Source organism: Phocoena sinus, chromosome 18 (genome assembly GCF_008692025.1).
Source record: "Phocoena sinus isolate mPhoSin1 chromosome 18, mPhoSin1.pri, whole genome shotgun sequence".
Classification (NCBI taxonomy): Eukaryota; Metazoa; Chordata; class Mammalia; order Artiodactyla; family Phocoenidae; genus Phocoena; species Phocoena sinus.
The window spans coordinates 49811784-49838546 of record NC_045780.1 but is presented as its reverse complement, the minus strand read 5'-3'; the positions used below and the strand labels follow the sequence as shown (position 1 = coordinate 49838546).

General features: G+C 37.9%; 1 protein-coding gene across 45 annotated transcripts in view; it reads right to left on the bottom strand.

The window, feature by feature from the left end:
- The window catches only part of LMO7 (LIM domain 7), a 201503-nt gene that overhangs the window by 116522 nt on the left and 58218 nt on the right, over window positions 1-26763 (bottom strand). For 42 of the 45 annotated variants that reach the window (XM_032611074.1, XM_032611073.1, XM_032611051.1 and 39 more), the window contains 2 exons: window positions 18463-18533; window positions 7569-7638 (listed from right to left, as the gene is read on the bottom strand). In XM_032611074.1, coding sequence (XP_032466965.1) covers window positions 7569-7638; window positions 18463-18533 — 141 coding nt within the window. Of the gene's footprint in view, window positions 1-7568; window positions 7639-18462; window positions 18534-18639; window positions 18662-24125; window positions 24244-26763 lie in introns of those variants that run through there. The other 3 variants (XM_032611061.1, XM_032611100.1, XM_032611099.1) reach the window with 3 other exon arrangements.

Genomic DNA, 26763 nt, shown 5'->3' with positions numbered 1-26763 from the left:
TCATGAGACCAAGACGGAGCAGTTTTAATCAAGTGTATTGATATAGTTTAACCTTCACTGTCTCATTAGGAAATGAAAGAAAAGAAAAAAATCTTTTAACTCAAAACTCCAAGGTCTGACCCAACATATATGAAATTATTCCAATACAGTAAGAGGTGAGAAATGGTAATTTATAGAAATATTTCGCCTTTGTTATTTATCAACCGTGAGGAAATCAAGAACATGAAAACTAAGAGTTGAGGCAAGAGTAGGGTTATGGGAGGGGACCTCCATGTTGACTCCCAACCATCTAAAGATGGGGGACAGGGCAGTCAGAATCAGCTCAGTACGAAAATCCTGCTCTTATTGGCTAAATAATCGAATTGGCAAGGATGAGTGAATCAAAAAGAATTTGCTTGGTGGAAGCCTCTCCCAAATTTACTAGGTGGAAGATCTCCTTCAACAAATCTACGAAGTCAGCAATAAAATTCAAGACCAGAAAATAGGGCTTCCCTGGTGGCGCAGTGGTTGAGAGTCCACCTGCTGATGCAGGGGACATGGGTTCGTGCCCCGGTCTGGGAAGATCCCACATGCCGCGGAGCGCCTGGGCCCGTGAGCCCTGGCCGCAGAGCCTGCGCGTCCGGAGCCTGTGCTCTGCAACGGGAGAGGCCACAACAGTGAGAGGCCCGCGTACCGCCAAAAAAAAAAAAGGCCAGAAAGTAGACACTACTGATCTTACCACTAAATGGTTATTTTAAACTAGCTGTACACCATTTTCCCCTCTCTTCTCATGCCACAGCTTGTTATCAGTGTTTTGCATATATTAACATCCAAATATTTTCACAAATGCATCTTGCTTATTACCAACTAGAGAGATATTCCCTCTGAGACACACATTGGGTTTGACCTAGTACAGAGCAACTCTCAATCACCACTCTTTCAAGCAAGGCATATATTCATACTGGCTGCTCATCCAAGCCACATTCTAATATTCCTTGAGTACTTTCTCTTCAACCATACAAAATTCATTCCTGCCTCTTACCCAGAAAAGTACCACCCTTGAATGAAACTAGTAATTATATTTGTACTTCTTACATTATTTCAACTTGGAAGAGAAAGGAAACAGAAGAAAGGTTTTTTCTCCTGAAAACAGTCTGTCTTGAGGTCTCACATTTTGATTTTGCTTGTAGAAGGAACTCACAAACTCAGCGTTTCACAAACCTCCCCTCTCCCAACCCCTGGGCTTATTTTACTAAAAAGAAAATTTTAATGGGATAAATATAGTCATTGCTTAAGAGTAGTTTTCAGAAAAGTGCATGATAAAACCTGTATCAGAATATTTAAATTTTATAGCTGATTCCTCAGGTGAATTTTCTACTACAGAGGAAGGGAACAACTAGATGTTTCAACAGTGACCTTGGCATAGACTAGGTTGCACTACTTTGCTGACACCCAAGTGTATAGGTGAGTGAAGATGAATGAATCAGAAGTAATTTTACACAGGTACAAGAACACTGACCACTAATAACCTTCTGAAAAATGGCAGACCCATAGACTTGCTTTATTTCTTAAAATAACCATTATGAAGGCAGGAGAAAATGACACATCTAACAGCTTAAGCTAGCTGGCATCTTTGCCCATTTCCTACATTCTACAGCATTCCTGAATGAGGAGACAACTTTCCCAGCCCCTGTAGTCAACCTTACACATTCCACTCTTAAAGGAATCTGAAAGAATAACACTTTAGAGCAAAGATGTTCAAATTGAGCCCATATTTTTCATGCAAGTCTGGATATACCAAGGATTTTTCTACTAAGCCCACTGACAGACACAAACATTCAAACAAACAAATGATTCAAACTAAATTTTCTAGGATACCATTGCTTTTCAAAGGGAAATCGCAATTGAAATGCCAAGCGTGAGAACAATCAAATCTGTAGTCAGTCAGCAAACTAGCCCATATAAAAGGGTAGGGTTTACTTTCTTGATTCTTTAGCTCAGTGGTTCTCAACCAGGGATGATTTTATGCCATAGGGGTTATTGGCAATGTCAGGTGACATTTTTAGTTGTCACAAGGGGGAGATGGAGGGCACAGTGCTACTTGCATCTATTGAGTAGAGGCCAGGGATGCTGCTCAACGTTCTACAATGCACAGGACAGACTCCGGCAACAAAGAATTATCCAGTCCAAAATGTCAACAGGGCCAAGGTTGAGAAACCTTGCTTTAGAAAACACAAATAAACCATTAGGGGTCCAAGATGACTATAAGTCTTACGGTTAATAACTTCCTTGATGTTTTCTACACATATTGTCTCTCATGCACATTAATGCAGATGGTAAATAATATTCTGGTTCAACGGCTCCTTTCACCATCAGAATATCTTGCCTGTTTCTCAGGGGTTTGTTTTGAGGTTGAGTTTTTTAATTCTCAAAGTTTTGGTTTTGAGTTTCAATGATTTGAACATACCCACATTTAACACCAGCTAATTTTTGGAAGACTCAAACTCTTGCGTTAGAATTTTTAAGCATGGCTTTATAAAGAACAAAAAGAATTTAAAGGATAGGGGGAAATGTATTTCTTTACAAAACTCAATCAAGCAAGGAAAGCTGTATCTCTAGAAGATCTATGAGAACATGATTACTGCCTTCCTAAAGAAAAAAATAATCATATAATCATATGAATGTTTTAAGCAAAGCATTCAATATACTTCTGAATCATCTTAACATCTCCCTCTGTGTTGTCATTGCTCAGGGGATATTCCAAGTGTTTCACACAGGTCCATCTGCCATGGGTAAGTCCACAGCCTTGGCTTCAAAGCTAAATACACATGGGAGTGGACATGAAACAGATAAAAGTCATAACTGAAGAAGAGAGTAAAAAAGGGAGGAATGCAAGAGGGGGCTTGGAGCATTACACTCACATAGCTTAACAAACCCTTACACAGAAATTGTGTAATTATTGCTGTATTTGACCTAACTTGGTATCTACCCCACACAAACTTCATTCATGAAACCACTTCAACTCACACACCAGAACTGAATAAACTAAAGGAAATGAATACTCCTGACCACAGCCCAGTCAGCCAAGACCACTCTCTCCCTTAAGGAACTCACGTACTAGCTGGCCACTGACCCACGAGATCTGTAGCCTGGAAAGAAAAAGGTAATCTCAGACTCACAGATCTCGAAATCAAACTTATGGTTAGCAAAGGGGAAACCTGGGGGGAAGGGATAAGTTAGGAGATTGGGATTATCATACATTCCCTACTACATATAAAATAGATAACTAATAAGGACCTACTATATAGCACAGAGAAATCTACTCAATATTCTGTAACAACCTATATGGGAAAAGAATCTGAAAAGGAGTGGATATATGTGTACGTATAACTGATTCACTCTGCTGTACAGCTGAAACTAACACAACATTACACAACACTGTAAATCAACTATACTCCAATTTAACAACAAAAAAAAGAAAAGGTAATCTGATCCATTCAGATTCCTCTCTTGAGAAACGCAACTAAGGGATGCCATTTCCTGTTAGAAATGGGACAGAGAAAAGTAATCATTTTGAACGCAGCTGCCACGTTTATGCCTGAGCACTAGATTAACGAGAGTCCTCTGGAAAGTCCTTACAATAAAACACTCTTCATCTCACTCAGCTTGAAAGCATCTTTGCTCTTTGTTACCATTAACTACATGTAAAACTGGTGGATCTGATTAAAGTCTTTGAATGTACCACTGTGAATTCCTGGTTTCAATATTGTACCAGAGTTATACGAGATGTTACAATGCGGGAAACTGGGGTGAAAGGCACAGAGGAACTCCGTGTACTGCTTTTTTTGCCACCTCCTCTGAATCTATATTTCAAAATAAAAAGTTTTTTAAAAGGCAAGTATTAACTAAAACATTTACCTATCTGTATTAGTTTCCGAGGGCTGCCATGACAAAGTACCACAAGCCGAGTGGCTTAAAGCAACAGAGATTTATTGTCTCACAGTTCTGGAGACAAGAAGTCCAAAATCAAGGTATTCACAAAGCCATGCTCCCATGAAACCTGTAGAAGAATCCTTCCTTGCCTCTTCCAGTTTCTGGTGGTTTGCTGGCAATCGCTGCTCCCCCTTGGCCTGTGGATGCATCACGCCAATTCTCAGTTGTCACATGGCTTTCTTCCCGTGTGTACCTGCCTTCATAAGGCCATCTTCTTATAAGGATGCCAATCATATTAGATTAGGGTGTCTACTCTACTCCATTATGACCTCTGTTCCCATTCTCCATGGGACAACCCTCTTTCCAAATAAGATCACATTCTGAGGTACTGCAGTTTAGGACTTCAGTATGTAGGCATACCTCAGAGATATTGTGGGTTGGGTTCCAGACCACCGCGATAAAGCAAGTCACATGAATTTTTTTTTGTCTCCCAGTGCATATAAAAGTTATGTCTATACTAACTGTAGTCTATCAAGTGTGCAGTAGCATTATGTCTAATAAAGCAACACACATACCTTAATTAACAAATACTGTATTGCTAAAACATACTAACCATCATCTGAGCCTTCAGAGAGTCACAGAAGTAACATCAGAGAACACTGGTCATGGATCACCACAACGAATACAATAATAATGAAAAAGTTTGAAATACTGCAAGAATTACCCAAATATGACCCAGAGACACGGGGTGAAAAAATGCTGTTAGAAAAATGGCACTGATAAAACTTGTTCGATGCAGGGTTGCCATAAACCTTCAATTTATAAAAAATGCAATATCTGCAAAGTGCACTAAAGCGAAGCACAATAACTTGAGGTATGCCTGCAGTGGATCTTTTTTTTGAGGGGCGGGACACAATTCAGCCTATAACACTGAGAATAACTCAAGCCATCTGAAAAAACAGAGTACTTTCAATACAATTCACAATTTTAATTTTCACAGAAGTTATTTCGTAAAAGTTATTTTCATCTAAAACATATTTATTCTATTAAATTGAATGTTTCTTCCTAGGAAGACTTCAAAAACAAAAGTTCTTTAACTTTATTCCTTAAATAACACCTGACTCCTATATTGCTAGAAGTAATTCATACATATATGTACACTGCAATACATGCATATATATGAAAGTTTTTTACCCAACCAAGTTTGAGACCAATAAAAATATCATGTCAGCTGCTCAGTCGTGACAGAAATAGAATAGATGTAACTTGGTAAGAAGGAAGGAATTAATATTTGAGCCCAACTGCTCTGGAACTTTATATATAGACAGTTGACCCTTGAACAACAAAGGTTTCAACTGCACAGGTCCATTTATACGTAGATATTTTTTCAAGAAATATATTGGAAAATTTTTTGGAGATTTGTGACAATTTGAAAAAACTCACAGATGAACCGTGTAGCCTAGAAATAGCGAAAAAATTAAGAAAAAGTTAGTATATATCGTGAATGCATAAAATATATGTAGATACTACCTTTACACAGGCATAAGGTGAGTGATATTTAATATAAAATTATTTGTTAGTTTTCTTACTGCTTTATAACTTTGCTTTCAAGGAATTACAGTACAGTACAATATGCCTCTCTCTCTCTCATGATTGGAGAAACTGCATATCAGACTGTCATCACGGGTAAGTGGGTTTTTCAATGTAACAATGTTTCTAGTACTGTATTATAAATATGACTGTAATACTGTACGCCACAAAAATCATACAATGGTTCATTTATTAGTGTATAGGCTTGGTGACCATGAAGCAATCATAGTGCTGTTTCTTTGTTATCAATGCATGAATCATTATACCTTTAAATAAATATGAATTTCTTTTTCACATTACCTTTTCAATTTTATGACTAATGTTAGTAATATGTATAACAGCTATAGTGTTTTGTATCATATGAGACAATATTGATGTTGGTATTGACAGACAGATGATTCATCTTGTAAACAGACAAGGTAAACTTATGGTTTCCATAAATACAGTACAGTACTGTAAATGTATTTTCTCTTCCTTAGGATTTTCTTAACATTTTCTTTTATCTAACTTACTTTATTGTAACAATACAGTATATATTGATAATACATATAACATACAAAATATGGGTTAATCGACTATTTATGTTATCAATAAGGCTTCTGGTCAATAGTAAGCTATTAGCAGTTAAGTTTGGGGGGGAGTCAGAAGTTACACACAGATTTTCAAGTGCACAGGAGGTTGGTGCTCCTAACTCTCGCTTTGCTCAAGGGTCCACTGCATTCTATATTTCAAAAGAAAATAGTAATTTTCTGATCTTTCAAAGAGAAAACTGTAAAAACTCTTCTTTCCTTCTCTCCTAGACAGATATTTTCTAATAATAAACACTCTGCCACCAACTTATTCCTGTCAAAATTCTGATGACACCTTCTGCAAACCCAGAAATTTTAGTACTGCTACCTTTAATCTGTCATGCCTTTAACATCTGCAAACACATGCATGGCCAAACAGAAGGTTCCTGAATGTATTACAAGCAGCTTGACTATTCCAAAGATAAAATATTAACATATTTTATTTACATTCCAGTTATTAGCTGTCTTAAACTTGAGTGTTTTGTAAAATTAATTTTTTACCTGACTCCCAACATCAGCCTTGATTCTTAGGGAATGCTAACTTTTTTTTTTTTTTTTTTTTGCGGTACACGGGCCTCTCACTGCAGTGGCCTCTCCCGTTGCGGAGCACAGGCTCCGGACGCACAGGCTCAGCGGCCATGGCTCACGGGCCCAGCCGCTCCGCGGCATGTGGGATCTTCCCGGACCGGGGCACGAACCCGTGTCCCCTGCATCGGCAGGCGGACTCTCAACCACTGAGCCACCAGGGAAGCCCCAGGAATGCTAACATTTTGAAAATTATCCATCATTTGTAATTATAAATTATATTTCCAAAGATATGGTCCCACATTATTATTGATCTCTCTAGGGTCTTGATACAGCAGAGAATCTATATAGTGATAGTATGGGGTGTTTTTCATACACAAAACTCCGGATTTAAAGCTAGAATGAATCTAGAGAGTCATCCATAGTCATCTTATAGAAAAGGTTACTGAGGCAAAGTAGAAGACAGAGACTTGCCCAACATCACACAGGAAACCAAAAGAGGTGACAGGTCTTAAGTATGTTGCAAATACACTACAAAACCTGCATGCTGAGCGAGGGCAATGTATAAGCATGAAGCACCTGAAATGTAACAACTCATCAGCTTTGGCCAGTTTCCATAAACTGTGGTCAACTAGCAACCAATACACGGAGGGCTGAGTTTCGGAAAGACCGTGATCCTAAACAAATGCAATTTGTGGAAGAAATGGGCCAAAAGGGGGGATATAGGCAGTCTGAGGGCACAAGAAGCAAAACAAACAAAAAATTAAATAAATAGAATAAAAGCCTCCAGGCAGAATGGAAACAGAAGGAGGAACTAAAGATATAAGGACAAGATCACAAGAAATACTTTTCTTGAGAAAAAAAGACCCCAAACCTAATATCTACGATAATTCCAGATTAAGAGAACGTGTTTATGCCCATCTTTTTACATTTCAGAAACAAATATAATTTTGAAGATAATTTATTACTTACCAAACCTGCTATTGGTGTGGACAGTCTATTGATCTTCTTAATGACACCAGGTTTAAGCTTATTAATCAAACTGAAAGTAAATAAAGAAACAACATATGTAGTTATAAGAATGCCAATATTAGTTTAGTGTTCTTTTTAACATCCTCAAAAACCATACATGTCATTCATCCATCCCAATATTTTCTTCAGGTCCAAGAGCCCAACAGAAAGCAAACAACTAAGAAAATAAGTCAAGAAACAGAGACCAGCAATGCCAACAACAGTGACACGGGCCTCTTAGAACATACAGACACACTTCTACATTCAAAGACATGTCCTTTAAAAATAGTTCCACATTTGTTAAAGAAAGGTAATATTTGATTCTGTATCAACAGTTAGTTTAAGAATCTCTTTCATTGTAATATAGTTCTCCTCAACCTAAGAATACTTTTTTCTATTAATCATTTTTACTGATTTTTTTTCTCAAACTGAACCATGTTTTAAAAAGGTAGATTCAAACCATATTTTTTTCTTTGCCATATTTAAAGGGTGCAGTGGAACTCATCCAAATAACAACTATTTCCCATTGGTAACTCATTCAACTCCATGACAGCTTTGCTATCACTGCAGAATGGGTAAAAATTTAAATGTACCAGAACTCCCCAAAATAGGCTAACAGTCACTTCAGAATCTAACACTGAACAAAAGTTTATGTTGTTATTACAGAATCTGCAAGGATATCTGTAAGTCTCTAGATTCTAAAACACTTTTAGAACCCAGTTTTGACACCTGAAACTTAAGAGTACAATTTTTGGTTCTAAATCTAGATTATGGTGAATTCTATATTTTTGTTGCTGTGCACTGATAATAGTGCCAAGCCATGTAGAAATTTAATATTATAATAATGTTTTTCTAGTAAAGCTAGCTTCGTTAATTAATCATTAGTCACTGCCAGAAAACTATAATTTGAAACAATGATTTTCCTATTCAGTAATGCTTCCACAAAAAAACAATTCTTTATTCTGTAACAGAGTTCCAAAAGGAAAGCAAATATAGGAGAAAGAATCAAACATTCTTAATTTACTGGTCTCCCCTTCACAATGGGCAACAGAAAAAAAGAAAAAAATCTGACACTTGTGGAATGTCACTCCTTCAACATTCCAGAGATTTATATATACACTTGAGTGTGCTAAAAATAAAGAAGACAAAAGTCTCAATTTAATAAGCTTCAGAATGTTGTTAACAGGATTCAAAATTACAAAACAGTGGCTTATGAAGATTTAGTCTGGTGAACAAAAGCTGTTTTTCTGTTTTCATAGTTTCTTCACACAAAGATCTTTAGATAACTTAACATAGATGACAGAACCACCACCCCTCGACTTTAAGCATTTCCAAGAACTGTTACTCTTTGACTCCTAACTTCTTATTTGTGCACTGAAAACCACATAGGAAGGAAGGCTTTCTCCCTCATGGTCACAATATTTTTCTTTAATCACTAGCTGAAGAGCTAGCAAAGAATTGAGCAGGTTTATAAGAAATGACATTTCCAATTTAATTGTTCTAGTTGTTCCCTATTAAGCAAGTATTTCTTGAATTCTATTACTGGTGGCTTCTTGCAATGTATAGTACAAACAACTGAAACATTACTTAACAGAAACATAATTCTAACATAGCGTCAACCAAGAAATTCATAGCAGTTGTTGACCACTAGTTTGACAGTGACTTTCCTACGGAACTTGAACCTTAAAATGTAATCTTTCTGTGATATTAAAAGTTAGACATAGGGGTTTCCCTGGTGGCGCAGTGGTTGAGAATCTGCCTGCTAATGCAAGGGACACGGGTTCGAGCCCTGGTCTGGGAGGATCCCACATGCCGCAGAGCAACTAGGCCCATGAGCTACAACTACTGAGCCTCAGCGTCTGGAGCCTATGCTCCGCAACAAGAGAGGCCGCCATAGTGAGAGGCCTGCGCACCGCGATGAAGAGTGGCCCCCCACTTGCCACAACTAGAGAAAGCCCTCGCACAGAAACGAAGATGCAACACAGCAAAAATAAATTAATTAATTAATAAACTCCTACCCACAACATCTTCTTAAAAAAAAAAAACAACATTCAATACAGAATTTTATGATTACTTTAGTATTGATATTTTTAAAGACTGGTAGTAAAATTAATATAAGTTTGATTTCTAGAATTCCTGTGGCAGTAATTTTGAATACTGCTGAATTAGGATACAACACAAATAAATGGTTAACAAGACATGCTAAGATGGGAAAGTAAGTGAAGCGGCAACAAGTCAGTACCAATGCATTGATATCATTTCATGATGATAGGACTTTCTGTTTAGCTTCACTATTATGCCTGAAGCATCCTCAAGTGAGTCTAGCAAAGCTCAAGTGGTCTGACAGCAGAGTCCTCTTATTCTAGGCAACGTCAGCAATTATGGCACTAATGGATCTTGCTGAGTAACAGGACGTTTCCCAATACAACATCAATAGCCATACGTGTTAGCAGGAGGACTCTGGTTTCCTGTCCTGGTTCTGCTCTTTACTATTAAGTAACATCGCAAATTCTGCTCCGTCCCTTCATGTAAATCAGAGGATTCTCACAGTCCAACTTAGGTTCTTTCCAACTTTTGCCACTGTAAAAATGCTTGGATGCATGTCTGTATGTATATCTTTGACCATGCTCCTTATCATTTCTTATATTCTATTTCTAGAAATAAAACCATCAGTGACAAGTTCTTGGTACTTGTCTGGAAAGGAACCTGGCAATATGAACCAACTTTTGCATCAGCAGGTAGCATTCCTGTGTCTACCTCATGGTATGATAAAACAGCGATACTGTTTCCCTCTGCCTGTCAGCTCTACTGCGTGATCTCCCTAGTGCTGCAGCCTTTATAAGCACTGCTTGAAAGGGATATAAAAAATTTTACCAATGTTTTATGTATCACATTTTAGATATTTAAGCTCTTTTTAATATTTTCCATTATGAAGAGGCTTTATGCATACCTTTTTCCCATTTTGTAGTCTTAGAGTCCAAAACAAAAGAATTATTGGGGAAAGTCTTATAACCTTTATGATAAATAAATATATGTTTATATTAATAAATAAACTAGCATATAATTACTTGATAGATACTGCCAAATTGCTGTTCAGCACTGTACCAGCTTATACTCAACTGGTCATTTTGGGAATATCATAGACTACTTTGCCATAATACGGACATCATTTTTTTTTAACAGATTTTAAATTATTTACTAGTTCAATTTAAAAATCGTATCTGATTTTAACATAATCATTTCTTACTATTGAAGGTAGAGATTTTACTATTTATTTCCAGTAGTATTTCTTCATTTGTGAAGTATTTGGTCACATCCTTTGTTCATTTGTCTATTGAGATTTTCAAACGTGTACCTTACCAGTTTATTTGAACTCTAGATAATATTTAAGCCAATTCTGCTTAAAATATTTTTCCCAGAATGTTATTTGCCAGAGTTATCTATTTAATAAAACTTCAAGTGTATTTTTTCTGGGTTTTTTCTATTCCTTCAAAGCTTAGAATCTTAAACTGCCTCCAAAAAATTTTTAATTCTTCTATTTTATTTTCTCAGCTTTTTATTATTTTAATCCAGGCTATATTCTAGTATACGTAAGGTTTGGGCTTGGGTTTTTTTTTTTACTGAAGCATAATTGACCTACAACACTATGTTAGTTCCAGGTACATAAGACAGTGATCCAATATTTCTATACATTACAAAATGATCACCATGATAAATCTAGTTACCATCTGTCACCATACAAAGATATTACAATAGTATTGACTATATTTCCGTGATTCATTTATTTTATAACTGAAGTCTGTACCTCTTAATCTCTCTCATCTATTTCACTTATTGCCCATCCCCCTGCTCTGGCAACCACCTATTTGTTCTCTATGACTGTGTTTCTGTTTTTTTTGTATGTGTTCACTTGTTTTCGTTTTTAGATTCCATATTTAAGTGAATCATGGTATTTGTCTTTCTCTGCCTGACATTTCACTTAGCATAATACCCTCTAAGTCCACCTATGTTGTCACAAATGGCAAGATTTCATTCTTTTTATGGCAGAGTCATATTCCACTGAGCATATATACCACCTCCTCTTCATCCCTTCATCTCTCAATGGGTGCTTAGGTTGCTTCCATATCTTGGCTACTGTAAATAATGATGCAATGAACTTAGGGGTGCACATATCTTTTTGAATTAGTGTTTTCGTTTTCTTGGGGAAAATGACCAGAAGTGGAATTACTGGATTAAATGGTAATTCTATTCTTAATTTTTTGAGGAAGCTCCATACTGTTCTCCATAGTGGCTGCACCAATTTACATTCCCTCCAACAGTGCACGAGGGTTCCCTTTTCTCCACATCCTCGCCAACGCTTGTTATTTGTTGTCTTTTTGATAACAGTCATTCTGACAGGTGTGAGATAGTATCTCACTGAGATTTTGATTTGCATTTCGCTGATGATTAGTGATGTTGAGCATATGTCTATTGGTCATCTGCGTGTCTTCTTTGGAAAAATGTCTATTCAGGTCCTTTGTCCATTTTTTTTTATCAGGTTGTTGTTTTTGTTTGTTTGTTTGTTTTGTTTCTTTGCGGTACGCGGGCCTCTCACTGTTGTGGCCTCTCCCGCTGTGGAGCACAGGCTCCGAACACGCAGGCTCAGCGGCCATGGCTCACGGGCCCAGCCGCTCCGTGGCATGTGGGATCTTCCCGGACCGGGGCACGAACCCGCGGCCCCTGCATCGGCAGGCAGACTCTCAACCACTGTACCACCAGGGAAGCCCGGTTGTTTTTTTTTTGATGTTGAGTTGTGGTATATGCTGAGTTTGTAAGTTAATTTTCTTAGCCAATTATGTACCCCAATACAAATAATCGAGTGCCTCATCTCTTCTCCATTCTCTCATCTGTCCTTTATCACAACTTCCTATGCATAAGAATGTATTTTGGACTTCCCAATTACATTAATATGTACATTTATAAAGCAATCCATAATTTTTTAATTACTGTGCTTTCTCAAGTCTGTCATTTGTTCTAATACCGAGACAGTATCATTCCACAGAAATTTTTAGTTTTAGGATTTTTCCTTTTCTCACCTGTTTATTCTTCCCTATGAATGTTAAAATCCTATTTATTCTAAGAAAAGTCTGACTAGATTTAACATGGGTATTGGCTTAAAATTATAAACAAATTGACAACTATTGGAAATACAGTTTTTCATTCCATTTCTTAAGTCATATAGTTTACCATTACATTTCAACATACAAAATAAAAGTCTCACACATTTCTCTAAAGTAAACAGTAAACTGTGTTCTAAATTTTTCCACTATTGCCTTTATCCCTTAGATCTCATCTGACTTTCTGACTGATGATTGTTGGTAAGTAAAAATTCTAGAGATTAAGTCTCTCATATAAGGCAATTACTCTACTTTTAATTGATGTGATATCATTATATATTTGTCCTTTTTGCAATATTCATTTCCCTTTCTTAATACTTCTCGTTGCACCGCCTAGAATTCCTATACTTTCACCATTTCCTGGCCAATACGTGGTTTTCCATTACCTACCTGAGAGCCTTCATGACATCAAGAAACTACTTCAAAAATAACTTTTTTCTGATCAACTTTAATATAAATTGTTTATATTACACACATTTAGCATATACATTACTCCTACTTATTTTTAGTAGAACACCATTCTCATTTTTTTTTCCTCAGAGACCCTAGCACTGAAATGTTGTGTGCCCTTCTCTTAGTAATTTATATTTAGGATGAGAAAGCCCTGAAGATGGTACATGCAAGTTCATGAGACAGGACCAAAGCTTTCTACCTTCAAGTCTGAGGCCACAATGTAAAAAAAATTTCTGCAAAATTTGCAATGAGTCTGTATAACATGACTACCATTACAGAAGTGAATTTTTTAATTGATGTTTGCCAAGCTGACCTTCAACTTGAAAAACTACTTTTAAGAAAATGACGTTTTGCTATATGTGGACATAAAATTACAGAAAAAATTGACTGTGAAGCTTAAAAAGACAGCATACAGATGGCAACCATAAAACACTGCCATGAAGAGAAAGCAGTTTTAAAATTTTTAATTATCTTTATGAACTTGAACACATGCATCTTTGCAAACTACTGGATTATCAAATAATATAGAAACTTCAAAGTCTGTACCACTTTAAGTGAAGAAAAATAGTTCTTATTACTTAAATTTTAAATGGCTATAATATGGGATCAGGGTCAATTGATAGTGCTGGTGAGCTGTATGAACGCACCTGTCCTCAGGAAATTCAAAACCAGTAAGAGCTCTAAGAAAAAAGCCTTCATCCTTACAGAAGGACCTCTGAGCTTTACATGGAGCTCTGCATAGAAGCCCCAAGAATCCACTGATGTCGCTGTCACTCAGTGTGTGAGTGTCCTAACAAAGTTAGTGTCCTAACAAAGGACAGAGCCCTCTCGCATGAATGAGAAATGGCAAGGTCTCTATCTTGTCTGATGTCTTAAAACAATCACTCGAGTATCCCACAGTAAATTAACAGGAGTATTTTTTAATAATTTTTTTCTTTTTTTGAATGCACCTTTAACAAAATACTACAGTCGTTTCAGGAAGACAGTACAGTATTCACATAGCAGATATAAATAGAAACAGGTTTTCTCAAACCAGTAGGTGAATGTTTATTTGCTCCACTCTTTCCAAGCTGCAAGCCATGGAAAGGAAGGCCTGGTGCCAGCGTGAGAAAAGTTTCCTCAAAAATGTGAGCTGTGAGTTCAAAAAGGCATAAAAGTCTGCATGGCTGACTCGGGACAGAGCAAAGACTTGGCATTATTCCAGGGATGGGAAGTACTGACTGACTAACCAGAGACACACCCAATAAGATTACCTTCAAATACATCTTCTTACTTCATAAAGATAATAAACAATGTTTCCATTTAAATATTTCCAAGATTGCTATCACAAGATGAGTAACTATGAAATTACTAATCACTAGCTGGATATGCTCCAACTAAATATATTTAAAGAGATATAATTCTGCAGAACCACAGAGCAAGGGAGGACTGCAGATACTTATGTAGTGGCAAATCTCTTATATTTTTAAATATATAGTAAGGGAGTCTTCAGGAACCCTAATAAACACTGAAGATAGGAGACAGATGAATGAATACTATTAATAAAATTCATAGAAAATTATAACAAGGAGTTGAAATCACCTTATAGACCCCTGTCAATCCTTTTACTAATTAGAAAGAAAAAAACAAATTAGATTTCGTTCACATTTCTCTGTTTAATAAAGCCAAGAGAGACTGCATGTCTAAGGTATACAGTAAAATAATTACTACAACAGACTTTAACTGGGGGAGTATTCTTTAGCCCTCAATTGATTGGATCCCCCAGTCAATCAAACTAAATGATACTAAAATGATTTACAGAAGATACTAACTTCAGATTAAAAGGCAATAAATGCACATAACTACCCTCATTATTCAGATGTGTATCTTGTCTGAAACCTCAGTGCAGAGTTTACACCCAATTTAAACTATCTGAAATGTCAGTACAGTGCCAGTTGGGGAAAAGCTATAATGAGCTCATTTCCTCCAACTCTTGACTTCGATATTCCAGAATGCCAGTTCAAAAAGGATAAACTCCTACTAAAGCATAAAAGACTGCTGAAATTACTAAATAAAATAATAAGAAAACTGTTTAATGGTGATAATGAACTAGGATGCCTAGAGACTTTTAAAAGGCAATAAGCAGACCCTATATTTCACAAGAATTGGTCATTTTTCTGGCAGTGAACCAAAGAGAAGTCAGCCTTTTCCTATAGAATATTTTAAAAATCTGAATTTATTTTTAAGTCATAATTCAGCTAAAACTTGAGATCTCAGATGGGCAAAATATTCTCAAAGACAGACAGCTTACTATATTTACCACTAATTTAAAAGTCAGGGTATACAATACCAGGCTTCTGAACAGCAGGTTTTGCTTTCCTCTTAGACATAATAACTACTCAGGCATATGTGATCAAACAATGATGCTTCATCATTTTGTAGACCAACTAGCTAGGCTTTTCTTTAGCTATAAATTTACACAGAATATAGTTACCTGGACTTTTTTCCAACACTACATCTATTAGATTAAAATGCCTTCATTAACCAGTGGCTAAAAATAACGCAATTCACCATTAAGAGATTATTTTAATACAAGCATCATGGGGTACTTTGGGATCCCATCATAAACTAAAATTACTGATTACCACAGCTTAGTATTTACTGACACTACCTTTGGGAAACATTCATTCAAAGAATACTGGGTGGGCTTCCCTGGTGGTGCAGTGGTTAAGAATTCGCCTGCCAATGCAGAGGACACGGGTTCAAGCCCTGGTCCGGGAAGATCCCACATGCTGCGGAGCAACTAAGCCCGTGCGCCACAACTACTGAGCCTGCGCTTTAGAGCCTGTGAACCACAACTACTGAGCCTGCATGCCACAACTACTGAAGCCCATGCGCCTAGAGCCTGTGCTCTGCAACAAGAAGCCCGCGCACCGCAACCAAGAGTAGCCCCCGCTCACCGCAGCTAGAGAAAGTCCACGCGCAGCAACAAAGACCCAACATAGCCAAAGATAAATAAATTTAAAACATAAAGAATACTGGGTACTAAATAGATTGATGAGACTTAGCTGGTAATGCATAAAACCCCAAATTGGTGTTATTTCAATAAGGAAACAATCTAAGAATGATGATTCTGGAAGTTGTGAATTTAAATGACATTTTTAAAAAACTAATATATCTCTAAACATGCATCTAAATGTTTGCTGTGACCATTAAGGTAGAACTTATAATATTTAATCTAACAGTACTGCCTGTGATCAAAACAGTTTTTTATCAACTCTGAATATCCTCACTGGTAACAATATACGCAGGTTGGATATAGTTTTTGGAAATCACCTCAAGCAATTTAGGCTGCTGCATAAATTGCGTTTTAAATAAAACACTAAGTGTCACTCTCAAGTATGTTTAATGACCTAGTTATGGAGGCTATGTCCCCAAAAGGGGGATCCCTAAAACTATTTTGAGTAATAGTTCATCACTGGAACTATATAACCACAAAGTGAGTTCTTAAAAAGATCACCTATTTGGGTTGCATGCTTTCATATGTCTAAAAACAACTCTGTGCTCCACAGGCCCACTGCCTACATAAGCCCACCTAACTCCTATCCTGACTTATGGGACTTAAAACTGACATCAAAGTTATTTGCAGCAAAGCTCTAAATAGTCTACACTCATAGCTAAGGTTCTTTTCAGATCACATGTGTCTAACAGCCATTTTTCCCTCCATCTTCTGAACACATTAGAATATATAAAACATATAATTTGCAAACCAAGATAATTTCCTATCAGTGACCAATTGAGCTAGCCACGTGACCTACTAATATTAGTTTAAACACTATTTGGCAACAACAACTCTGAACGTGGCATCAGAAAAGGACAAGAAACATCCCTTAAACTTTACTTGTGACCCTTATTCATATGCCTGTCCTACTACACATTAGGTAGAATCACATGAAATTGACATTTCTGTAGGTCACACGTGGTTGAATATCAACACTTCATATGATTCGACTTAATAACACTGCTCTAAGACAAAGAAGTGTGAACACCTATCAACAGAACTGATGAGATAAAGACTTATCTTCATGGCCGTCTTCCTAGCAACAACTTGTATTCATACAAAGTTTGATAGTTTATGGAAACCTTAATATATGTATTATAGAACTTTGCACCTTTGTGAATTAGGCAGATCAGATACCCTGATCTCCACTTTACAGATGAGAAAATAAGGCTCAGATGTTAAGTCACTTGCTCAAATGTCCAAAAGTATGAAGCAAGGAATCAAACCTAAGCCTTCTGACTCCGGATCTTTGCTGCAAACAACCTTCCTTTAAAAGGATAATCAAAATCATCTAAGTATGAGCACATACACTCCCAGGGCTTGCTTGTGGACAGATTCCATAAATACTTATGTGATAAGTGTCTAGATTGGAATACTTAAGTGGTTTCAAAAATGTGGGTACATACACAAGTACATTCTTATACTTTATTTGCTCACGTCTGCAACCCGGACCCTCACCCAGGACTGCATTCTTCTGTTCCACAGACTGTCTGCCCCTCACCCCCAAAGGTCACCACCCGGCTAACTGTACTCTGCATCCAGCGGGGAACAAAACATCACACTAAACATACACTGTAGGTCCCACACCATCAATCGTGGCACAAGCCTATTTGACTTAGGATAACCAAAGCCTCAGATGTGATTCTCAGTAATATCATATTAATTGAATGAATGGCTGGCCTGTGACTCAAATTGATTTTGTGGTAATGTAATGACTCCACTTAAAGGTTCAAAGAAATATTTGCTACAGCCTAAATTTGTTCTACAATCATCACTGTTTACTGATGAAGGAAACAAGCTTTATATTAACTTCTAAACCAGGCAACTCCACACATTAGAATATCCACAGCAAGTGAGAGCCGGTGCTATGCGATAGGGCTTGCTTCTCAACCACCCACCCCTACTGGCCCATCAATCAATAACAGAATCTTTCTTGTTTACTAATTTAAAATAATATATATTTCACCAATGTTATCTTTAGATACAGAGACCGATAACCCCTTCCTACTGTCTGGTACTGTCAGGGTGTCAATTTGCAGGGATCAAATCTCACTTGTTACCAAGAAGACATATCAGTGACTATGGTGGCCATGTGGGGTGGGGGTGGATGAAGACACCTCATAACAGGCACGCGCACACACACGCGCACACACGCACACGTGTCCCTTTGCTTTTGAATTATTTTTTTAATGCTTTAAATACTTACTCACACAACAGAACGCCATTCTCCAGGGAGGCTCGAAAATCCTTTGTCTCAAAATTCTTCTCTGTCACTGCCTGAAAGACATATTTGGGTATTAGTTTTCTCTAAATCAGGGATTATACACAAGTCAAATCCAGTATCAGATTAATTAACATGCATCTAATATCATACTTAGAGAACATGCCTGTATCACCAAAAGTTGTTCCATACAGGAAATTCTATGCACTGTTCTATGTTATAAAGAGAAAGGTTAACCATTTTCGTATGAACAAATATAAACAGAAAAAACCACAACAAGTGGTTTCTATGACACAACCATTTTATGGAGGGTAAACAAATGTTAGAAGCTTAATTTCGAGCATATTTTCTATTTAAAAAAGAAGCCCTATGGGCAATCTAGTCTACTAAGAGTAAATAAAACCAGACTAAGATATAAACTTGAAATACCAACTGTATACGCACATCATTAATTTCAATTCCACCCTTAAATTCCTCAAGTTTCATTACAAAGCTAAATAGCAGAGGGCATGACTCTCCTTAAACGTATTCATGAAATGGCCCTGACTTGTGTAAAGAGCTATTTACTGCAATAGGAAGAAAAAGATTAAATCCTGACATTGAGAGACAAAAGACAGAGAGGGAAGATGGGACATACTCTAAACAGACACTTCCCCACTTAAGGCTTTTACATATGAACAGCCCATCTTCGGTTACCGCCACCAATGTTCTTAGTGAAACTGCTGAAAAAATGTCTACCAGTTCTGTCTTCCTCTGTCTTCTGAGGGTGGAGTGGTTGGGAGGAAAGGGGATTCCATAGGGACAAGAGTAGCAGAGAAAATGGAGGCCACGTAGGGAAAAGGTGCTCCAGGAATACCCTGGGACTGAGTCCCCAGCCAAGGGTGTGGGCAGGTGTACCACAACAGCTGGGACAGCAGCCGCCCTAGAGATGGACCCACCACCCATAAGCAGAGGCCTTGCCCCACCTGCCACTTCAGGGAGAAATCTGATCTCGGAAACCTGATTGGGAAGTCACTAATCTTAAACCCTAGGTGAGCGACAAAGCTCCTGCTGTCCTTACTCACCACTGTGACCTTTACCGTCCACCTAGAGTCCCTGTATGTCTTCTGCATCTTTTCCACAACACCCAACAGTGCCATAGGTACACATAATAATGGGTAACTGACAAAACAATGGCTATCTCTAGAATTAAAGTTGGTTTCTCATAAGCTGGTTCTATAAACAGGGACAGGAACCTGTGTCAGGAGGTGACACACTCAAAAGCAGGAAGAAGTAGCAGATCCTTTCCTACAAAGGTCATTAATCTACAGAAGGGCTATGTTGCAGCATGAATTAAACATTTGCTGAGTGTCTCCGTTACGTGCACTTACTTGGATACTGGGTGTAGATCTAAAAAAAAAAAATGCAAGGAGCTCACAGCCACGTAAGTAAAACACAGAGTTTAAGAGTTCAATAAAACATATCCAAATGGAATGGTATATTCCTTCAGGGATAACCTTGAGTGGCCCATGTATTATCCCAGGTAACCTATGCAGCACAAACTCTCTTGAATTTTCCCCAAATAAATCCAAAACAAACTCAAGGTGAGCACTAATCCCAGCTAATGAAAACACAGTAGCATCTCATTTATCTGGGAACTCCTACCCAAAGCTAAAAAGCATGAAAAAGTCCCAGGAACGGCCAAAGCAGATGTCAAAGCCCATTCTCTCTAGTCATTAGGAAAGCCACTCAGAGCCACCAATACTCAATTACTCACCACTGAAACAATCTAGGGATTACGTTCCCAAATTAAGGTAGATTAGAAGCAGTGAGTTAGAAGGAAGAAGGACTGTGACCCCACAGACACATGGAGAGCAGTGAAGAGTGACAGTCAACAGCACTGGATGGGCCAGTCGAGAGGCAGTGTAGCAAGTGACAAAATGGAAGGAGAAAGGGTGCAAGTCAGACAAAAATATATTCAAATCCCACTTTCATTATCTAGTAGCTGTGTGACCTTAAGCAAGTTGAATAGCTTCCATGAATCCCAGTCTGCTCATCTGAAACAGGGTAAATATCACCTACTTATTAGCTTATAATGGCCAAGATGCAGTGCAATCAAGTACCTGACGGTAGCTCACAGAGGTATATGCTTAACCTCAATACACACATCAACCTTCAAGTAACACGCTGACAACACATCGCAATAATTAGCCCTCAAAAGAACACCTCTGGGGACGTCCCTGGTGGCACAGTGGTTGAGAATCTACCTGCCAATGCAGGGGACATGGGTTACAGCCCTGGAGCAACTAAGGGCTGCTTAGTTGCACATGCCACGGAGCAACTAAGCCCAGGCGCCACAACTACTGAGCCTGCGCTCTAGAGCCAATGAGCCACAACTACTGAGCCTGTGTGCCACGACTACTTAAGCCCGTGTGCCTAGAGCCCGTGCTCTGCAACAGAAGCCACCACAATGAGAAGCCTGCCCACAGCAACGAAGAGTAGCCCCCGCTCGCTGCAACTAGAGAAAGCCCACGCGCAGCAACGAAGACTCAACACAGCCAAAAATAAATAAATATTTTTAAGTTAAAAAAAAAAGAATACCTCTGCACCATACAGACAAAAAAGCTGAGTTAGATTCAGAATATTAACAAAGTAGAAATAATGGAATAGAGAGATATTTAGAAAACCCAACTATCCAGAATGGTTCATTTCTCCAAAAAGACTACAGAAAGGCAAAATCATCGTATGCAGCGGATTTCAGACCACCTCCCTCCATATGTCAAAATATGAATGCACTCTTGTACATATACACTTATCAAAATATAAATAATGATGATATAAAACCAGACTCCATTTATACTGTATTTACAAAGACAGAATGTAAAAACTAAACAGATTCTTAAATGATAGTCTATATTTTGAAGACATGGGAATCTGGCATGCTCTGTACACTATTGAAGATAATATAAAATGACACCACCATTGCTGAAGGCAATTTGTAAAATGTGTCTGACATCTCTTTTTTTTTTCCGGTACGCAGGCCTCTCACTGTTGTGGCCTCTCCCGTTGCAGAGCACAGGCTCCGGACGCGCAGGCTCAGCGGCCATGGCTCACGGGCCCAGCTGCTCCGCGGCATGTGGGATCTTCCCGGACCGGGGCACGAACCCATGTCCCCTGCATCGGCAGGCGGACTCTCAACCACTGCGCCACCAGGGAAGCCCGTGTCTGACACCTTAAACACACATTCTCTTGGGCACACTATGTGCAGATCTAGGAATTTATATTAAGTCAACAGGACAAGAACTCAGAGACATCAGTAGAAGAACTGCTTCACAGCATTACACATAATAGCAACAACTTAAAACACCCTGAATGCTCAACAATAAGAACTCAGATAAATTATAATATAACCATAAAACAGAAAACTTCATGAAATTACAATTCATGTCAGAAAAGTAGATTTATCACTTGTAGAGAATACTGAACATATTAATTATAAAGCAATTTGTCAAAAAGTACATGGAGTATGATCCCAATTTCTATAACTCTATGCATTATATAAATATGCATATATAAGTATGCATTATATAAATAAATATAGAATAAATATATTAACAGTAATTATTTCTAAGTGGTAGAATTATAGCTAATTTTAGTATTTTTTTGCTTATGTATATTCTGTAGTAACCACAGGTGTTTCTTGTGCAATAGATATATAAATTAATATATTTTTAAAAACATTCAAAAGAAGATTCCATCAGATTTAGGTCAATTTCCTGTGTCTCCTACATTTAAAGGATAAAGGAAGAAAAGGACACCAGTTTTCATGTAGGTAATTTTTCTCATCTATGAAATGCACACATCCTCAAGTTTAATAATCCTTATTCTTCCCCCTTTCACTAGTAAGAAGGTTGAGGTTCAGAAAGTTTAACTTTCTAGAAAGTTATAGAATCATCCACATGGAACAGATACCAAAAACCTACAGCATTTTACAAGCACTCAGTAAAAGAATGTTCCAAATGCATCGGACACAAAGTGTTTCTAAACTAAAAAAAAAAATTAAGTTGTCTTCCATCTGTGTTTAGACTTTTTTAATTTAAATTAATGTATTTTACCATGCAATGTGCCTTCAAAAATAATCCTCCATTGTTAAGGGTATTAAAAAGGTAACTCTGTAAATAAAAAATGTTGAATTAACTTTTTTTCAATGTTCCTGAAAAAAAACAGACTTGTGTCTTAACACATAATGACTCTGTGTGTGTATGTGTGTATGTGTGATAAAGTGGCATTCTAAATGCTAATAAAATGAAAACTCATTTGTTAATGGTTTCAGCATTTCTCTTGACATTTTCCTGAACATTACAAAATGTTCATACTGTATATACTATCTACCTCAAGCTCAACAAGGAAAACCATCTGATCACTGTAAACTAAAAATTTTAATTAGCAATTTATATATCCATATAAACTCATCTAAGACCTCTCCTAAGAAATTAACAAAAGAGTTTTCCCAAGAGTTTTAAACTAAAAAGAGAACATAAATTCATAGCAGGGATTTTCAGTCTATAGCAGCTGCCTGGGCCACGTTCCTTAAGAAACACACAGCAACACAGAGCACGGCACCTACCATGGCCAGGTGAGGCCAGGGCGGGACTCTAAAGCCTGTGAATCCCTGCCCCCCTATTTCCTACCTATAACCCTGGACAGGGTGCTTAACCTCTTTGTTTTCTCAGGGATGCAACAGAGATGTAGTACCTACGTCACAGGGCTGCACAGAGTATTAAATGGGATACTGCATATGAAGCCCTCAGCACTTGCCTGATTCAGAAAAAGCATTCACAAATGTTAGCACAATTAGCTATTACTATCCCTCGGTAGAATGAAAATAAAAGTTTCATCTTAGCAAAGAGAAAGTCCATGTTGCCAGAAGTAACATCTTTCACTTAAAAGGAAGAAACTGAGTTACATTATAAAACTCCACTAGACTACCTTCTATATCCTGGAAACTGTAAAAAAAAAAAAAAAAATTATAGATATCTAGAAAGGACCTCAAAATAGAGTGAAGGCTGTTTTGTTCAAAAACATGAAATCATACTTTAAAATGTGAATGCATCCGTATTTGAAGAATTCAGTATGCTAAAAGAAATTCCAGAATTTTGAAAGAAAAATTGTTTGGTAGTTCTAATCTAACAATTACTCATTGTGATTTTCAATAATTTTCAACCTCACTCATTAGCAAGCTATTTGAGGTGTGATACATTTTATGTAATGAGGCTGTGATTCACAGGAACTAAATAGAGACCACGTGTTTCCCACTGTGTTATCAAAAGTCAACACAAACAGGAGTAATCACTATGTCGTCAAACGGCCACACCTTGCCTTCTGTAAAAACTTGTTTTCTTCCCTCTTCCTTGTCCCTTTCCATATTTTCCTAATGCAGTTGAATAAAATCAGTACCACTTGAAATGACCTAAGACGTACATCAGATTTCATCTGGGGTTTGATCCTAGACCCATCTCACTCTACACACTTCTATTAAGTTACTGCTCAGTCCCCTGATTTTCAAAGGGAAAGAAGTATTTGCCATATCTACTTCACAGCCCACAAATGATATGTGAAAATATTTGATATCTTCAAAAAGAAAAGGAAAAAAAAAAAAGACTACATACTGTAGTCGAGGCCACTGCATCTTCCAGCCATGTGTCCCTGCGTGCTGAGCAGCCATCTTGTTGGAAAGAAGCTAAGAAGCAACAGGGCCAAGTGTGAGGTTCTTGGGTGAGATGCTTCCTGTGAAATTATAATTACTCCCCCTGAGCATGTTAAGGGCGGAGCAGCGCGCCAAAAGTACACACCGCACAAACACTGCCGTCAAACCCGTCCTACCACCTGTAGCCTCCAAAGAAGCCCTTGATACAAAGCTTTCAAAGGGCATACGTTGTGGAATAAAATACCTACCAACCAAATACACCCTCAATAAGTGCCAAGTTGGCAAATTTCAAAAAAACCCATTTCTTTTGTTATGAAATATATTAACTTAATATATCAATGGGAATTATCTTCATACCCTTTACTGTTTGGTTCACAGCTTTATTTAAATCCTCTCACTGGAGATTTCCCACCAATCTAAGCAACAAGTTTCTCTAAAACTTCACATCTCAGCTCCAATTCTGGCCAAGAAACCACATGACCTAAACCCCAAACATTCTGGGAACTTTTCAAAGACCACTTTATACCAGACTGTTATCAGCAAAACACTCACTAATGCAAGTCAGCAGGCCCTCATCTCGTTTAAATTTTTCAGTTCCTTTTAAGCAGCCATTTAAAAGATGTTTAGAATCCCCAAAGCACTCTCCACCATACTTCTGTGTGAATCACAGTGCAAAAACACAGTGCCCATTTGAGCTTGTTTTAAAAGAGGGAAAGGGGGCTTCCCTGGTGGCGCAGTGGTTGGGAGTCCGCCTGCTGATGCAGGGGACACAGGTTCGTGCCCCGGTCTGGGAAGATCCCACATGCCACAGAGTGGCTGGGCCCTTGAGCCATGGCCGCTGAGCCTGCGCGTCTGGAGCCTGTGCTCCGCAACAGGAGAAGCCACAACAGTGAGAGGCCCGCGTATCGCAAAAAAAAAAAAAAAAAAAAAAAAAAAGAGGGAAAGGGATGTTTGCTGCCAAAAAACTAGATGATGAGCTTCAACTGGGCTCACAGTTGATTCCAAATTAAGTTACTAATTGATTGATCAGCTACTACATCAGGACATTTAAGATACACACAGGAGATCATCATGCCAATCACTTCAACCAAAGTCATGCCAAAAAAAAAAAACCCCAAGGAATATTTACCCTCAGAAAGCACTGGGGAACACAGGAACCAAATCACGAAGCAATTCACAAACCATGGGTCTGCTTTAACATTTTCATTCAGAAACATAACCTAGTATATCCCACCTTCCAACGAGAGAGCCCTTATAGGCCATGGTTTCCACAGAGAGACTCCCCCCGAGGCCGGCACACGTCAAGGAGCTGTCGTGTTTTCAGTCTCTAAGAAGCCACCAAAGAATTAAAAACACCCTTCTCTCCTTTCTTCCATCAAACTTCATTTTTTTGCAGCATCCCATGATGCCGCAAAACAGGTCCAATTTTTATGATGAATTCCATGAGACGTATACATTATTCAAGAGTCAATAACTTTGACAAATCTCATTGGTCACACATACTAAAAACCTATAATGCAAGGACTGTGGCACACAGTCGAAAATATTAGGTAAAAACTAAACATAGTTTACATATAAAAAGTCTACCTTCTAGCTCTTTCCTTGCCCAGAGTAAAATTACTGAAAACGTTATTCACAATTTTAGAGAAACCAATTCTTCCAAAAAGGGTGGGGCTCTATCCCTTTAATCTTATTTTTTTTTAATTTTATTGGAGTATAGTTGATTTACAATGTTGTGTTAGTTTCAGGTGTACAGCAAAGTGATTCAGTATACATATATTGAATACATGTATGCATTCTTTTTCAGATATTTTTTGCAGAATATTGAGTAGAGTTCCCTGTATATACAGTAGGTCTTTGTTGGTTATCTATTTTATACATAGTAGTGTGTGTATGTTCATCCCAAGCTCTCCCCCCACCCTACCCCCGACGTATCTCCTTTGGTAACCATAAGGTTAGTTTCGATACCTGGGAGTCCCGGTAGTGGCCTTTTTAAACTAATAAAAATTTGAAGTCAGAGAAGCGGAGATGGAGTCTCAGACTCCTTTGTATAATGAAGTCTCCCAATTTCCCCAGGCCTCAGTCTTCTCAGCTAGAAAAGGGGTTCCAGGATTGACAGCTAACCCTTACTCTGTTTACTTCGTGCACGATCTCCCTTAATCTTCACAGCAACTCTGTGTGGTGGACACTCTTACCCCATCTAGACATGAGGAAACTGAGTAAAACTATGCTTGCTTGAGCTGAGACCTAGGTCAGTCCCTACATAACAGGCAGTGAGCATCCAGTGAGAGTGTCTATGGAAGCACTGAGTGAACTTGACAATGTAATTAGGAACCTATTCCCAGCCATCCCAGCCTATTCTGCATACTCTCAAGTGCAGGACTGTCTTACCCAACTTCTCATTGGTTGAAATGCGGCTTACACATACTTGTCACTTATGTTAAATCTAATTACTCTTCTGATGAATATTTGCACTACAAGTATTTGAAGCAAGAAAGAACAAGACCCCAAAAAGAGCAAAACTGCTGGTTAAATTTCAAGTGTATGGGGGGGTAGGGAGGGTGGAGATTGGTTGTGTTTTAGAAGAAGAACCTGCCTCA